The 17,530-nt window shown below is 38.0% G+C and overlaps 2 protein-coding genes across 11 annotated transcripts in view; both read left to right on the top strand.

The window, feature by feature from the left end:
- Positions 1-17,530, top strand: part of LOC6040147 (ras-specific guanine nucleotide-releasing factor 2) — a 373,188-nt gene that overhangs the window by 301,873 nt on the left and 53,785 nt on the right. The window lies entirely within an intron of this gene.
- On the top strand, positions 14,765-16,125 carry LOC6040170 (N(4)-(Beta-N-acetylglucosaminyl)-L-asparaginase). The gene is given in 3 exon segments (XM_038262910.1): positions 14,765-15,320; positions 15,322-15,471; positions 15,528-16,125. Coding segments are annotated over 3 exon segments (1,092 nt in total). The 5' UTR covers positions 14,765-14,951; the 3' UTR covers positions 16,101-16,125.

Genomic DNA, 17,530 nt, shown 5'->3' on the forward strand with positions numbered 1-17,530 from the left:
GCCGTTATGATTTCTCAATATTTTCTATTTCCTATTCGTTGCGAAAACCGACAGACCAACCCACTGTCATTTCTTTCAAATTCTATTTCAATTTTTTTGCTTGTCCAATAACGTGCAAATCTTCCGCACTGCTGTTTTGTATTTAATTTTTTTTCTTTTTTTCCAGAATGTGTTAGTTCACTTTATTTTATTTTTTTGTTTTTCACTGCACTGTTTGTGTTTTTTAAATAAATTCTTCTAAGAATTCGTCATCATATGACCAAAGGTCGCATGAGTGCGAAAAACGAACAGAAGATGTAACATTGTAATTTCTTTTTAAGTTCTATTTCTATTATTTTTACGAAATAATAGCCAACAAAAACTAAAGATTCTTCATTGGAAGTCGTCATCATATGACCAAAGGTCGCATGAGTGCGAAAAACATACCATCCATTATGATTTCTCAATATTTTCTATTTCCTATTCGTTGCGAAAACCGATAAATCAACCTACTGTAATTTCTTTCAAATTCTATTTCAATTTTTTTGCGTCTTGTTATTATGTTTCCTACGACTTGCAACCCACTTTTAAATCTACGATTCGGGTTGAGCTCTGTAATAGACGAACAAAAGCAAACCCACTGTAATTTCACAATATTACAATATGCATTACAAATTTAAGAAAAGACCAATCAACCTTCTGTAATTTCACAATATTACAATATGCATTACAAATTTAAGACTTTATGAAAACCAACCGACTGTAGTTTCACAATATTACAATATGCATTACAATTTACGTTGTAGCCTTGATCACTTTCAAGGGTCTTAGATTTTCGAACCATAGGCTGTCATCCGAAGTAGATCGGTGTCCTCAAGCCTCAACTCACTGTGATTTCACAATATTACAATATGCATTACAAATTTATGTTAATTATGTCATTTATGTTGTCTGATTCTAATGAATGGGAACAAATGTCACTAGATCCGTGATATTATCACTACGGAATATTATTTTTGCGAAACATTGACTAACGAACGTTGTCATTGCGTGATATTATCACTACGGAATATTATTTTTACGTTGTCTCTAAGTCTACAAAACCACACCACGAACCACTGTAGTTTCTTTCAAATTCTATTTCAATTTTTTGCGAACAAAAAAAACCATGAAAAATTGTAAACTAGGTTAAGTCAAAAATGTAACAAATATACTAAAAATCATAACAAACCTGAACCGTTCTTTTTATCTATCATCCGAAATAAACACCAGATCCGAAATTCCTATTGAGCAATTATAGAGAGAAAGAGATAGGTGTGCTTGTTGTATGGAGTAAAACAATCACAGCTGTTATGATAAACTTCACAAAAACCTGACTGAATGTTTAGCTCCATGTTGCAATTTCAACATCTCGATTGTCATACACAGGAAAAATGTAACATTAACCCTAACACTAACATTTCATCCGTCAGAGGGTAGTCCCGAGCAAAAAAAAAAAAAAAAACAAACCACTGAGAGCTGTCAGTTGGGCGCACAAAAATCATGAGCTTTCTTACGATTTATCCCTATTCAATGACGTCACGATTTTTATCCGAATTGGATTTTTGTGCTGCAGAACATTGCCAACCCGTAGGACAGTGAAGTCGTTTGCGTTCAAACATTCTCTCTCTCTTTCTCTCTCGCTCACACATCGGCATTCTACACCTCAAATTACCACGTCAATCCAAGCAGCCGGTCAAATCTTCACGTGTTCTGGAACAAATCGGTTCGATGTCAGCAGGACGCTGGATCGACATCGGGCTGGACGGCGAACGTCAAGGACTGCTGGGATGAAGCCTTGCTAGGGGGAGGGCCCCGAAGCGAAAAAAAGAGAGAGCGGCCTGTCGTCACGTGAAGCAATAGAGTTTATGCACACTAGCACCCCTATAGAGTTATCTACGTGCGCATGTATTGCGTGTACGTACACGAAAAAAGTGAGGTTAAATTTTGTACCGGCCAACAAAATCAAATGGCGTGCTAGTGTGCGTGAGAGCAGGCTTAGATAGCTCTACGTGCACGAGAAGATCGATCTTGGCGTACGAATAGGCCGCGGCAAAAGAAGCAGAGTAGGAACCGTTAGGAGAGTGTAGCGAGTTCGGGATTGGACAACGAGTCTGGAGTGGTCCTTGAAATTTACTAAAACCAAGTACACTCAACACCCGGTGTTTGGTCACCTTTTCGTTTGACACTTTTTAAGCTCGCTTTGGTTTGCCAACCGAGGGAGGTGGAGTTTGCTACTTGATTGTTTTTATTTTCAATTAAAAGTGGCGACAGAGGAATTAAAGTGCAGTGCTTCTGAGGACGCGCAGTCCTGTTTTTTCGTGATAATTTTCGTCTCTTTTGTGTCGCTCTTTGTGTGCATGGGGTGATTGGGCATAATAATTGAATAATGCCATCAAAAGTGCAGTGCTTCTGAGGACGCGCAGTCCTGTTTTTTCGTAATAATTTTCGTCTCTTTTGTGTCGCTCTTTGTGTGCATGGGGTGATTGGGCATAATAATTGAATAATGCCATCAAAAGTGCAGTGCTTCTGGGGACGCGCAGTCCTGTTTTTTCGTAATAATTTTCGTCTCTTTTGTGTCGCTCTTTGTGTGCATGGGGTGATTGGGCATAATAATTGAATAATGCCATCAAAAGTGCAGTGCTTCTGAGGACGCGCAGTCCTGTTTTTTCGTGATAATTTTCGTCTCTTTTGTGTCGCTCTTTGTGTGCATGGGGTGATTGGGCATAATAATTGAATAATGCCATCAAAAGTGCAGTGCTTCTGAAGACGCGCAGTCCTGTTTTTTCGTGATAATTTTCGTCTCTTTTGTGTCGCTCTTTGTGTGCATGGGGTGATTGGGCATAATAATTGAATAATGCCATCAAAAGTGCAGTGCTTCTGGGGACGCGCAGTCCTGTTTTTTTCGTAATAATTTTCGTCTCTTTTGTGTCGCTCTTTGTGTGCATGGGGTGATTGGGCATAATAATTGAATAATGCCATCAAAAGTGCAGTGCTTCTGAGGACGCGCAGTCCTGTTTTTTCGTGATAATTTTCGTCTCTTTTGTGTCGCTCTTTGTGTGCATGGGGTGATTGGGCATAATAATTGAATAATGCCATCAAAAGTGCAGTGCTTCTGAGGACGCGCAGTCCTGTTTTTTCGTGATAATTTTCGTCTCTTTTGTGTCGCTATTTGTTTACATGGGGTGATTGGTTTTAGGTGATTGGGTTTAATTTTTTTTTTATTTTATCTTCTTTCTCTTCATTTCCTCAGTTTGAATTGCGATGCCTTTCCGTCGGGTCGTGTTTTTTTTCGCGTTCGTCGTCGGTGTGTTTTTTGTTTTTCGTTTTTTTTCGTTTTTTTTTTTTTTTCGCGTGCGTGTTTGTGTGTAAAGATGCGGCTGGCTCTGGTTGTCATCGATGACAATTGAGCCAGTCTGATTTGCGGTGCCTTTCGGTCGAGTCGCAGGGTTTTTTCTCGTTCGTCGTCGGTGTGCAATAACAACAAAACCTTATCATACCATTTCAGCTCGATAAACATCGTAACTCGTCGTTCGCTTCGTTAAGCAGTACCCCACTAAACATGAATCATGTAAAACTCGTAAAAACATCTCAATTAAAAAGTCAGACTGTTAAATCCTTCATCATGTAATTACCAACAATTTTGGTTCTATCTTTCCACAGCCGGTTGTCTAAGATTAAACCATTTCAATTAAAAGTTAACAGCCGATAAACGGGAAATGTCTCATCCGCAGCATCCGATTGCTTGCCTTGAGAATAAAACATAATACCTTTCAACAAACACTATGATTTTGGGTCGCATCACCATCTTCTATGATGAATCCTGACCAAACACCCTATCCTACTAACAAGTTTTCAGGTTCCTGGCGCTCGTGGGGTGTAAGCACAGAGTAAATCAGCTGCCCTAGTAGCAACCTGCGCTAACTAACATTCCCGTCCCTTAAAATCGAGGTCTACAAACTGACATGGCGGGCGCCGTTGGTGGCCAATGACTGTTACCTATTCGCAACTGATCTAGCTTTAGCAATCATGGTGTTTTATCTTTTCAGCGCATTCATACATGCGGTTGATAAGGGAAACACCACTTGATCGTCGAAGCCTATGATCAGTAGTGCTGAAAGGATATTACGGTTCTGTTCAGCAACGGAGGGGCAACCATGGGTGATCTCTCATGCTCTCATGCTCATGCTCATGCTTTTCGTTTGACACTTTTTAAGTTTGTACCCCGTTGGTTGTTAAAAATCAAACTAAAAAGTGACGAACTGTTACATTTCGCATGGCACTCACGCACACTATCAAAACAAATGTTTGTACAACAAACGGTGTCAAACCATCGGGGTTTGAGTGTACACCAACGTGTAGAGCAACTTTTTGTGAACAATTCTGTTTATTTTCACTTTTACTAAAAGTTATTCTATTCCTTTCACAAGCAAAGAACATGTTGCCGGTAGTTGGAGGCAATTTCATATCTTGAGCGCTTTGAAAACGTTAGTGCAATTGAAAAGATATTGATGACGACTCTCGTTAAGCAGTTAAACAACTTGCGTGTGGATGTGTGTGCCAACAAAATTATGAGAAATGGTATCTCAAAATAGAAAATCAGAGCCAGTGTGACAAAATGTGACATAGAGCGGAAAGGGGCCGATTTTAGCGTGACATACTTTATGGATGACGCCTTGTTAGAATGACGATTACTTGCAAAGCCTGCTGGGATGTGTATGAGATACCGTCAAAAACGTGGTAATAAAAGTATATGAATTAACAGCGATTCCACGTCAAACAAAGCTGCTCCGATTTTTTTTTCAGGGGTTCTACAAGAGCTCTTCAAAATAGCTAGAGCATAGCAGTTTGGACCGCTGTAGGATAAAACTCTCTTCAAGTACTATTCCAAACTCCTGAAGAAGTTTTGAAGAGAATTTTATCCTACCGCGGTCCAAACTGCTATGCTGTAGCTATCTTGAAGAGCTCTTGTAGAACTCCTGGAAAAAATGTTATTTGGGTAATTAGACCCGTAGGGTGCTCCAATCCGAAATAGGGTGGTTCAAAATGACGGTTGTCAGAAGTGCTCGAAGACATTTTGAAACATTCCTAAGGGGTTACATACATGTAAAACGTCAAAAATGTCAGAGGTGAGTATGAGCACAAATTTCAACTTTTTTTAATCTTTTTGTAGTGCCTTAAAATATACATTTTTATCCATTTACAAAATAAATATGAAAACATTTGGATGTACCATTGCCGAGATATAGCTATTTTAAGTTAGCAGTTTCAAAAAACGGGTGCCACGATATCTCAACACTACTTTGACCAAATCGGCTCAAAATGAAGACTCGTTGAACTGCCCTGTGTTCAAAACGAAAGTCGATCTTCAAAAAAAAAAAAAAATATTTAAAAAAACATATAAAAATATTTTTTTGTTTTTTTTTATAAGGGTAATTCTTCACCAACTCACTCGAAATCGGAAAAATATGCCCCGACCCCTCTTCGATTTGCGTAAAACTTTGTCCTAGTAGGTAACTTTTGTCCCTGATCACGAATCTGAGATCCATTTTGTGTTATCTCGTGACGGAGGGGCGGTACGACCCCTTTTATTTTGAACAAGCGAAAAAAGAGGTGTTTTCAAAAATTTGCAGCCTGAAACGGAGATGAGATAGAAATTCTTTGTATAATTGTACGACCGAAAATTACGTATTTTTCATCGATAAAAACACAAAAAATGTTTTGAAATTGGCCCATTTTCCGTCACTCGACTACAAAAAAATTTGAAACATGTCATTTTATGGAAAATTTAATGTACTTTTCGAATCTAAATTGAACATAATTTAGAACAACATTTTTCATTTTAAAATTTCGTGTTTTTTCTAACTTTTCAGGGTTATTTTTAAGAGTGTAGAGTGTAGAGCAGACAATTACAAAAATTTTGATATGTAAACATAAGGGGTTTGCTTATAAACATCACGAGTAATCGCGATTTAACGAAACAAAGTTTTGAAAAGGTTACCTGTTGCGTTTCTCTTTGTTTTATCGTCCGTGTCTGTCGCGTGTGATGATGAACGGCCATGATCGAAGAAGACCAACTCTTTCAAAACTTTTTGCCTTCCTCACATTACTGAGGAAAGGCTATAAAATCACTCGAAAAATGAACTTCTCAATTAGACCTCCTAGACCCACCTTCATGTATACCTATCGACTCAGAATCAAATTCTGAGCAAATGTCTGTGTATGTGGTGGGATGTTGATCAAAAAATTGTCACTCGATTATCTCGACATTGGTTGAACCGATTTCGTCCGTTTTGGCGTCATTCGATCCGTCTTGGGGTCCCATAAGTCGCTATTAAAAATTATGCAGTTTAGTTAAGTACTTCAAAAGTTATGTTAAAAAAACGAATTTAACAAAAGTCCGGAAGATTGTAAAAAGGGTGGTTTTTGTAAGAAAACCCGTCATGCTATACATTTTCAGAAAGGTATTCAAAAGACGCGTCCAAGACATTGAAGATCTGACAAATCTATCAAAAGTTATAAGCACTTAAGTGTTATTTATATGCTTTTTGGAGGCCGGATCTCAGATATGTTGATTAAAACGTTGTCCGGATCTCTCGTGCAACCTATCGTTGAATATGTATTCAAAAGAGCTTTCCAATGCGTCCAAAACATTGAAGATCTGACAACCCTATCAAAAGTTATAAGCACTTAAGTGTTATTTACGCACTTTTTCGAGGCCGGATCTCAGATATTTAGATGAAGATGCTGTCTGGACCTCTCATACGACCTATCGTTGGATAGGTATTCAAAAGACCTTTCTAACGCGTCCAAAACTTTGAAGATCTGACAAACCTATCAAAAGTTTTAAGCACTTAAGTGATATTAACGCACTTTTTGCATTTTGGATAGCACCCTTTAAATGTGAGGAAGGCGCCAACCACATAAGGGTGGATTAAGTATTTTTTTTTTTTCGTAAAATCGCGATTACTCGTGATGTTTATAAGCAAACCCCTTATGTTTACATATCAAAATTTTTGTAATTGTCTGCTCTACACTCTACACTCTAAAAAATAATCCTGAAAAGTTAGAAAAAACTCAAAATTTTAAAATGATACATTTTGTTCCAAATGAAAAAAATACACTTCAGGGTCAATGTTGATTTGAAAAGAACATTAAATTTCCTTAAAAATGACATGTTTCAAAAAATTTAACAGTCGAGTAACGGAAAATAGGAGAGTTTCTAAAACTTGTTTAGTGTTTTTTTTTTCGATGAAAAATACTTTTTTTTGGAATTAGTACGCTTTCAAATCGGGCTTTTAGTTTTACATAAAAGCCCCTTTGACACCAAATTTCTATCTCATCACCGTTTCAGACTGCAAATTATTGAAAAACACCTTTTTTTCGCAAGTTCAAAATTGAAGAGGTCGTACCACCTCTCCGTCACGAGATATCAACCCATATAAAAAATTGTCAGTTTTTGATTTCTGTAATTTTAAAATCTCGTAATTTCATGCACACGGGACATGTCTTGGGAGTCTTCAAATATCTTCATGAAACTTTCAGGAGTGATTGAAAATCATCTTTTTAGTGAATTAAGTGAATTTTCTGCAATATGAAATTTTGGAATTTTCTACATGTATGTAACCCCTTAATAGCAGACAAATCTTTTCGAACTCTGCGGTGAAGTTGAGCCCATGAGATCTTTGAAAAATGAAAAAATGGGATTCGAGCTAAGACCACCTAGCGGATCATGCAGTGAAATACACGCAAAATTGAGCCGTTTTGGGAAGTTGGATATTTGGGATGCATCAATATGAATTGTATGTAGCCATCTATTATTTTCGGGCGAATTTCATCGTTCAAATTTCACTTTGTTCTAATACATCCGAAAGACTAATTTTAAAGTACTCATCAGCTCTACAGCCCAGCCGTTGGTGTGTATCGCACTTTGCTTCGATTATGACAAGAGAGATGTAATTAAAGTGAACTCAGTTTCGCATCTGAAATGTTTATCCTTAACTTAAATATTTAATGTTTTAAGTCCACACAACGGTTTACCCTTCTCTTTCCGCAGACTCAGATTAATTTCTTTGCTCTACTTTACAATCAAGTTTATTGTAATGCTAAAAGCATCATCACCATTACAATTTCACGTAAATTGATCTAAAGGTTCACTTTAGACCTGGTAGCATGTCCCCATCATGCACTCTTGAAGTACGTATGTTTTAGTGAGGCTCTGTTACTGACTAGATTGACAGAAAACCAAATAATTTCGAAAATGTGTCACATAGTTGAGCGTAAATTTCACACAACATGGAAAGTGTCAACATGCGACACGATATCCCAACGGCGACAACTTAAGGTCAACCCTTCAGCAACTTTGTGCCTGTTTCAGCAAAGTATTGTCGAAGTACGACCGAGCTTATCTCCGCACAGAATGTCAGAAATTAAAGTTTATCTGGATTTCCAACATCCATCCTCGATCACTGCTACGAAAAAAAAATCATCAAAAAAGTTTATCCCCTCCGTACTTCTTCTCAGTGTAACTTTTCGTCTGATCCCGACGAGAAGAGTAGAAATCGCGCTGGATGTAAGCAACTGTGAACGGAGATAAATGATGACAGTTAGCTTCAAATGATTATTACTCCTTGCTTGGAGTTCATTTATTATGGAAGTTCGTTCATCCAAGGACTTTAGCGATTGGAATTTTGGGACAAATGTGACTAAAATAAAGTTGATCAAATTTGGTTATATTTGGTTTTCAAAGGCTTTTATCGTAATTACTAACTATTTAACTCATGTTAGGTTGTTTACTGATATTTTAACTGTATTATTGTATCAACAGCCGAACAATTTTAGTGAATTTATTCGTACAAGAAGATAAATCAATTGAGTTATTGAGATTGCAGTCAAAATAATGGAGCCAAACCAAAAATCTAATTCTTCTGAAAAAGCTATCCACGCTCAATGAACCTGCCACATGTCCGTTTTCACCCCAATTACTGCACGCACTCCTTCCAATTATCAATTAAGTTATCGCTCCCAAAGCACCTTATCAATTACCTCAAATCAAGCGTTTATAACCCTCTCCCTCCAGTAATCTTTGCTAGACCAGTACTGAACAAAAAAACGTATCTATAAATCATACTACCAAATAACCTCCTCCCGCGTTGGCAAAAAAAACGAGTAGGAAATCTTCCGCAGATCAGAGGGCATTTCCCAAGAGGTCGCGGGCAAAAAAAAACAACACTTTCTTGGGATGGATAAATTGGGCCGACGACCTTCGGCGGCAGTAAACCTTATCTACCTAATGGCCAATAATTGTCATAATCGTAAAAACTAAAGGGCGGAAGTTATTTGCCAGAGAGGAGAAGAGCGCCGCCCTTTGAACGTTACGGAGGAATAGGGTTTGAGAAGTCACTTTTTTTGCTGGTTGGCCCCTTCAACGACTGAGATGACATGCGTTGGACCACTTTTGTTAACGTGAGATGGAGGTAATTTGGTTTATTTAATTGAAATCAACCCTTTATAAAAACAAGCTTAAATAAATTGCATGCAATGTTGCACACAACCTCGCATCAGTTTAACCGAATCCAGGACAAACTTACCCCACTTTTCGGTGTGCATCCACTAGCGTACGCACTTGTAACGACCACATACACCCCATCAGCCCGGTGGTCCAAAAAGGCCATAACCTTGGCGGAACCCTTCGTGCGAATATTTTTTGGCCTGTAAAACATTTTATTGCGAAACCCCCTCCCCCCGATGTTCCCGATGTTAATGGGCCAACAATAGTTGCCAGACCTCCCCCCCCCCCTCTCCAACCCGTTTGCAAGTTCTGGTGGTTTTGCGGTAAAGTTTCATCACTTGGCGGAATTTTATCGGACCACCGCCGACACAAGTATGGGATATGAATTACAACAATGTTGCAGAAATGAAGAGGAGAAAAGGAGCGAAATGTTGATTGCGTAAAATTGTGCGGTCCTGATTACCATTGAGAGGAAATTGCCTACTTGAATATTCAAATTAAAAAGCGGCTGGTTTGATGATGTAATTTTTGAATCAATGGGCCGATTTGTCCGGAACTGTTATGAAGATAGCAAATATGTCATGAGCATTCTAGGCAATCACCATGATGTAAAGAAAAAGTATTTTTATAGCCACATAAGAATAGCTGATTTCAATGAATAATTGGTTCACCTTCTATGGGTAACACTAATATGTATTAACAAAGGGAAACTAGGTGTCCGAAGGCTTGATTGTTGAAACCTATTTTTGCACCTCAGCTTCCATCCACCCCGGGATTCGAACTGACGACCTTGGAATTATGAGTCCAACTGCCTACCAGCGACTCCACCGAGGGACTGAGCTAATGACCTAACCTCTAGGTTAGACCGGGGCCAACATTTACTTCCCCGTTCGACGGAAGGCGTGATCAGACAAAAAAGGGTACGCGCGGCAAGTAATGGCTGCTGGGAAGAGCTTGAAAAATGACGAGGAAAAATTGTCACCGCGTTTCTAGCGATGCATAGCGCACAAGGAAAGGAGTTTACAGCATGTTATAGATCTGAAAATGCGTAATAACAGTAAAAATGGGTAACACGATACAATAGTCCTTGTAATCAGGACTCCGAAACAGAAAAAAACGAAAATTTCAGGCGCATAACATTAGAATTTCGTGACATTTCACTGACACTGACGAAAAATATTGACTTAACAAAATGATTTACAAAATAACCTGGGTTCAATTTTCTGAAATATAAAACAATTTACATAAGCTGAATTAACGATTCAGTTATTCTAATTTTACAGAAATTTTAGAAATTAATAATGAATAGTACATAGTATTTGTATGCAAAAAAAATATCTGCAAAACGCCGAATTTCTCAAACAACATACTAACCGTAAAACAGGGTGACCTATCAAAAGTTTGAGAATTTGTACATTTAATGAAAAATACGAAATAAATACAATCGGAATGGTATGGAACCATACTGAATTAGGTAGAGAAGTGTTCAAAGTACCACAACAACTCAATTTCCTAAATAAAGTATTTATTTTTATTTTCGAGATTTTTGATATGTTGTAAGGGGACAACAACTTGCAACTTTTGATTTATATATGATCAAAAAATCTGCCGTCAAGTTATGAATAAAAAAAATGAAGATTTTTTTTTAAATCCAAATTTGACACCAAAAAATATGAACTCAATTTTTCATGTAAAATTTAATTTGTAAAAATATTTGGTAAAATTGAGCGCAGGTGGAAGTTTGTCGTGCAGTTTAGACACATTTTGAACACTTATTCTAGCCAAGTTTTGCGTAACGCCAGACGAATCTGGCGAAAATCGGGCAACATTTCTGCCATCAGCTGTCTGGCATTAAAATCAACCGGTTCAATCGGTTGAACCGTGCACGACCGGTTTGTGTCATATTCACCAGAAATCATGGCAGAAATCTGGGGCAAATCTGGGGGAAATTCTGCCAGATGGCTGGCACTAGTGCGTCCCGAGATCCCGAGATTCAACGGGACAAAAATCCCGGGATTTTTCTGACACCGGGAATTCCCGCATCCTGAGATTTTTTATAATTTGTCCCGGGAATTCCCAAAATTAAAAAAAAAACAAATTTTGACCCGGAAATATATTTTTTGGCAGAAATACATAAATAGTTGAATACATAATAATCGATAAGAATTTAAAGACATTAAAATTTGCATTCTAATCTAGTCTAATCTAATTTAATCAGACCCTAGCGCAGTCAATCTTTGGAAGGGATCCTGGAGAGTACCTTAGTTGGATGACGCCTAGCACTCTTCTTGTTATTTATTAACATTTGTAGTGCGCCATTGCATTAAAACATTGAAACATCACAAGCGTTAAAGCGGCCAAGCCTACTGCGTAAAGCCGTATCGCAGAGACAAGATTCGTTTGAAGCGGATTGAGTTTGAGCTTAGAGTGTTCGAACAACAACACAATACTGAATCGACAGGGGAGGAAGAAGCGTGGGGACACACCACCATACGCTCCGAGATTTGGTTGTATTCGTTGGGAGTTCCATGCTAAGAAGGTTTGTTACTCCGGGATGGGACATTGTATTGCCACAAACGGCCTGGACACTATTTGCCGCGGTTATAGCGCCACAATTGGGTACTAAAGCCCTATGCCAATTTTTATGTACAACGGTAAAAAACACGATTAAAAACCATTTCTGATCACTTTTTTTCATTTTAATGCAAAATTTTTTTTGACAAGACAACATTTTTTCGATGGATCAACTATGGTCCCCTTGGAACGACCTGTCAAGCAGGAGCTTTTCTGTCAAGAAGGACCGCGAGGTTAATTTTTCAAAATTGATTTAAAAATCCATTTTAAGCTCTTTATGGTCGTACAAAGGGTCATTGTACTCAGAAAAATAAGCTTTATCGCTGTGAACAATAATATCAGCAATCTAAGCTTCATTTTAGGACCCAATTCGCTCTAAAAAAGGCATTAAAATTTGTATTCGGCATATATCAGCAATAATTTGGCTTATAAGTGAAAATTGTTAAATTTGAGTTTACAGATTCTCAGAATTCCTAGTGCTTTGAATATTTTTTATTTATTTCTCTAAATTTTTAAAAGACTGGTTATTACATATGTGAATGTTATTAATTTTAAAAATTGGAAAAAAATATATTCAACAATTTAGACTTTAGTCCCGGTTTTCCCCAGTTGGCCCCAAAGCAGAATAAAAAACAAAAAATATATATTTTTAATTTGTTTTAAGGGGTTACATACATGTAGAAAATGCAAAAAAAAAACTTATCACAGAAAATTTATTAAACCTACTTGAAAGATGATCACTCCTGAAAGTTTCTTGGAGATATTTCATTATTAAACTGAGTAAGAGATGATTTAAGCAGAAAATTTTGCCGTGTACAAAGCAAACTGTCAAACATAGTGAACATTTTTTTCTCAAGTTAGGATGGACCAAATTGGCTGAAATTGGTGAGAAGACTCATAAAACCTCCTGTGTGCATGACGATGCAAGAATCGATAGATGAAAATATATATTTTAATGTCTTGAAAATAGATTCAAAAAAGTTCAAATGAGCAATTCTCTACCAAAACCGGAAATGGATTTTATTTGTATTTTTTTTATTTGGCTCAAACTTTGTGGGGGTCTTCCCTATGACCAAATAAACTATTTTGTGTGATTGGTTTATCCATACAAGTCTCCATACAATTTTGGCTGCTGTCCATACAAAAATGGTATGTAAATATTCAAACATCTGTAACTTTTGAGTGAATTTTCCGATCAATTTGGTGTCTTTGGCAAAGTTGTAGGTATTGTTGAGGACTTTTGAGAAAAAAATAGGTACACGGATTTTTTTTTTGAAGATATTTTATCAACTTTTTTTCACTAAAACTCAATTTCCCAAAATACGTATTTTTTAAGTTTTCGAGATTTTTTGATATGTTTTAGGGGACAAAAACCCGCAACTTTTGAGCCATAGAGACACATGGTCAAAAAATCTGCCGCCGAGTTATGAATTTTTGAAAAAATAGTGATTTTTGGAAAAATCGAAGTTTCATGCAAAAACAAGTTTGACATTAATTTTTAATGCAAAATTGAATTTGCAATCGAAAAGTACTGTATAGATTTTTTGATAAAGGGCTCCTTTTCCGCCACCGAATGTTTGATTTTAGCGAAATATTTGCAGTTTTTCAATTTTAAAAATAGTGACCATGAGTGACCGTTTCTAAAAATATTTTTTTTGAGAAGTTCAGAAAATTTGCTATAAAATTTTCTAAGAGACATTGAAGATTGGACCTCGGGTTGCTGAGATAGAGCCGCTTTAAGAAAAAGAAACACGAAAATTGAAGTTTTCTTAATCTCACCAAAATAACCCACTATTTTCTAATGACGATATCTCAGCAAATAATGATTCGATTTTCAATTTTAATACATGAAAAATTCGTGAAATTTTCCGATCATCTTGAAAAAAATATTTTGAAATTTTTTAATCAAGACTAGCATTTTAAATCGGCGTAATATGCAATGTTTGGCTCTTTTTAAATGTTAGTCTTGATTTAAAAAAAATCAAAATATTTTTTTTTTAAAGATTGGCAAATTTCACGAATGTTTCATGTGTTAACATTGATAATCAGACTATATCTTGAAAACGGAGCCCTTTATCAAAAAATCTGTAAAGTACTTTTCGATTGCAAATTCAATTTTGCATTGAAAAATAATGTCAAACTTGTTTTTGCATGAAACTTCGATTTTTTCCAAAAATCACTGTTTTTTTTCAAAAATTCATAACTCGGCGGCAGATTTTTCAACCATGTTTCTCTATGGCTCAAAAGTTGCTGATTTTTGTCCCCTAAAACATATCGAAAAATCTCGAAAAAAAACGTTACTTATTCACCTTTAGGTGGTTGGTGCCTTCCACACATTCATTAAGTCCATATTAAAAAAAAATTAATAAAAAAAAAACTAAAATTAAATTTTGATTTTTGTTTTGTCGTTTGTGCGAATCAAGACAAATTTTTGTGACTTGAATTCTAGTTAACGGCGCATTCAAATCAACATCAGAGTGCTGACACAACCCCCAGCAAGTCATTACAAACTCATACCACTATAGAGTTATCTATGTGCGCATGTATTGCGTGTTTGTACACGAAGGGTTTTTAGGTTAAAATTTGTACCCGCCAGCAAAAACAAATGGTTAGCTAGTGTGCGTGAGATCGGGCTTAGATAGCTCTATTATTGGTCTACAACTGCCCACAATATTACAATAAACACCACATCTATCGTGTTCATCCAGAGATAGATTGACTGCGATCTGCCAGTCGGCATTCTTCTCTTTACTGATAAGCACTCGAAAAGCACGAACGAACAATAACTGCAAAGCCAGACAGATTGTAACTCAATCTATACTGAGCTCATCCTCGTCACTGGTGTGCGATGGCGTCGCCGAGGCGAATTCTTCTACTAGTGGCCGCGGTCCTGATTCAGGCTCACCGAACTGATCAAGCCCTCCCGCTGGTGATCAACACCTGGGCGTTCACGAACGCCACGCTGCGTGCCCATCAATGGCTGGTGGTCGGCGAGGCGGGTCCAATTGATGCCCTGGTCGAGGGTTGCAGCGTTTGCGAGCGGGAGCAGTGCGACGGAACGGTCGGCTACGGAGGCAGTCCGGACGAGAACGGGGAGACGACGCTGGACGCGATGATCATGGACGGGAGTACGATGAACATCGGGGCTGTGGCGGCGATGAGGGACGTTAAACATGCTGCGGCGGTGGCGAGGCATGTGCTGGAGAATACGAAGCATGGAGAATACGAAGCATACGCTGTTGGTCGGCGATCGGGCCACGGAGTTTGCCGTTCAGATGGGGTTCAAGCGGGAGAGTTTGGAGACCGAGCGATCCAAGGAGATGTGGGAGCAGTGGAAGAACAATCACTGTCAGCCCAACTTTTGGCAGGTCAGTTTGCTGTGAGAAATCTTCTTGAATAAGATCTAACTAACACTCAATTTCAGAACGTAATTCCGTCCCCCTCGATGTCCTGCGGTCCGTACGAGCCCATCACCGGAAATGCGATCCCTCAGAACCACTGGACCTCGAACGAACTCAACGAGGACGCGGATCACGCCCCATTATTCAACCGCTTCAACCACGACACCATTGGAATGATCGTGATCGACGCCGAAGGTCACGTGGTCGCCGGAACCTCGACCAACGGAGCCTGTAACAAGATCCCGGGTCGCGTGGGAGATTCACCCATTCCGGGTTCGGGAGCGTACGCGGATTCGACGGTGGGCGCGGCGGCCGCTACCGGTGACGGGGACATTATGATGCGCTTTATGCCGTCGTTGTTGGCAGTGGAGGGATTGCGCCGGGGGTTGAGTCCGGTGCAGGCCGGGGAAACAGCACTGGCAAGGATTGCGGTGCATTATCCGAAGTTTGTGGGTGGTATCGTGGTCGCTAGTAGCGATGGGCAGTACGGAGCGGCGTGTCATGGGATGGACGAGTTTCCGTACTCGGTTGCGGAGGGAAGCAAGGAGACGGAAGTGGTGGTGAAGAAGGTCAAGTGTAGAACGAAAAGACGTTGAATAAATTTTATGGAAAGCTAAAAAAGAACTACAATTTATATTAAAATCTTCACATTTCCCTTTACGTCTTTTTCATTGAAGAATAGCTTAAGATATCGCTCGAAAAGAAAACTTCTTAATCTTACCCTTTTAGACACACTTCAATTACACATGAGTCGTTTTTTCGATTTTTTTTCAGATGCTCCATAATAATTTAGGCAGCTCTCAATCACAATGTTCGAAAATCTGTTATTCCAAAAATCTGATTAATTTGGTGCGTTTGTTACTAGTTTACTGTTGTCTTATTTTTAATCTACGTTGGACTTCGGACAACGATTATTTTTTTATAATTCTGATTTGGATGAAACTTTGTATGAGGACCTATTCAAAAAAAACAAGAATTGATTTGCCTCAATACAAATTTCATCAGTTGTGTGCTATCTTGTGACAACGACCACCAAATTTGTTGGTAAATAATTTCAAAACTATGAATGCTAGAGCAAAACTTTTTGAAGCAATCGGTTCGTATACTGTCGCTTAACAAACGCTCCAAGTTTCAACTAATTTGATTACACCAGTTAAAAGATACAGTAAATAATGAAAACGAAAATCTGAAAAGCACGTGTCACAAGTGTATTTCAAAAGTAAAATTGTACTACGTGTCACAAGTGTGCACAGAATTCCCATACAAACTTAAATCGACTTAATCAGTATATTTTTATAAACAAAAGGTTGCATTGCCTTTAAAAAGTATGTGTGTACATACATTTGTGAAAACAAGAAAAAAGTGTCACAAGTGTGCACAATCATTTTGATGATAAATTGGTCTATGTCACAAGTGTGTATTGCGATATCCGGGAAACGGAAGCGAGTTTCCAAAATCGGGTTAAAGCATCTTGTAGATTTTGTATAGTATAGCAAAAAGTCATCATTAACTCATTTTCGACCAAAATGGTCTATGTCACAAGATAGCACACAGCTGACGGTTTAGCAATAAGGGGAATTGTATTCTTTCTCGGCTCATTTCTATTGTCGGCTTATCAGTGCTTAGTGATTTTTCACGCTCAAAAATTGCAAATTTCACGGGGATCTCAATTTCAAAACACCAAATTTCACGCAAATTTCGCGGAACGTGAAAAATGTTGAAATAACTCTGAAAATCTTATGTTTGAATAACAGAAACTACTTTTCATGCTCCATTATATATTATTCTTCAATGAACAAAAAAAAACTTTCATAAATTTTAACGTGACACAAAAAAATCTCCTAATTTTCAAAAAAGATTCCACCTAGTTAATGGTTGGGCTCTGTAGATTGTTCTAGTGGACTGTATTTTAAGGTCGTATTTTTCCTTCGATTTCGGCCGGAATGAAAGACGCGTGCGAATCGTACGGTTACGAGCTAGACAATGAGCGTTTTATTCTAAAGCTAAGTGTGCGCAAGAAAGAAAT

This window comes from Culex quinquefasciatus, chromosome 3, assembly GCF_015732765.1.
Source record: "Culex quinquefasciatus strain JHB chromosome 3, VPISU_Cqui_1.0_pri_paternal, whole genome shotgun sequence".
NCBI lineage: Eukaryota > Metazoa > Arthropoda > Insecta > Diptera > Culicidae > Culex > Culex quinquefasciatus.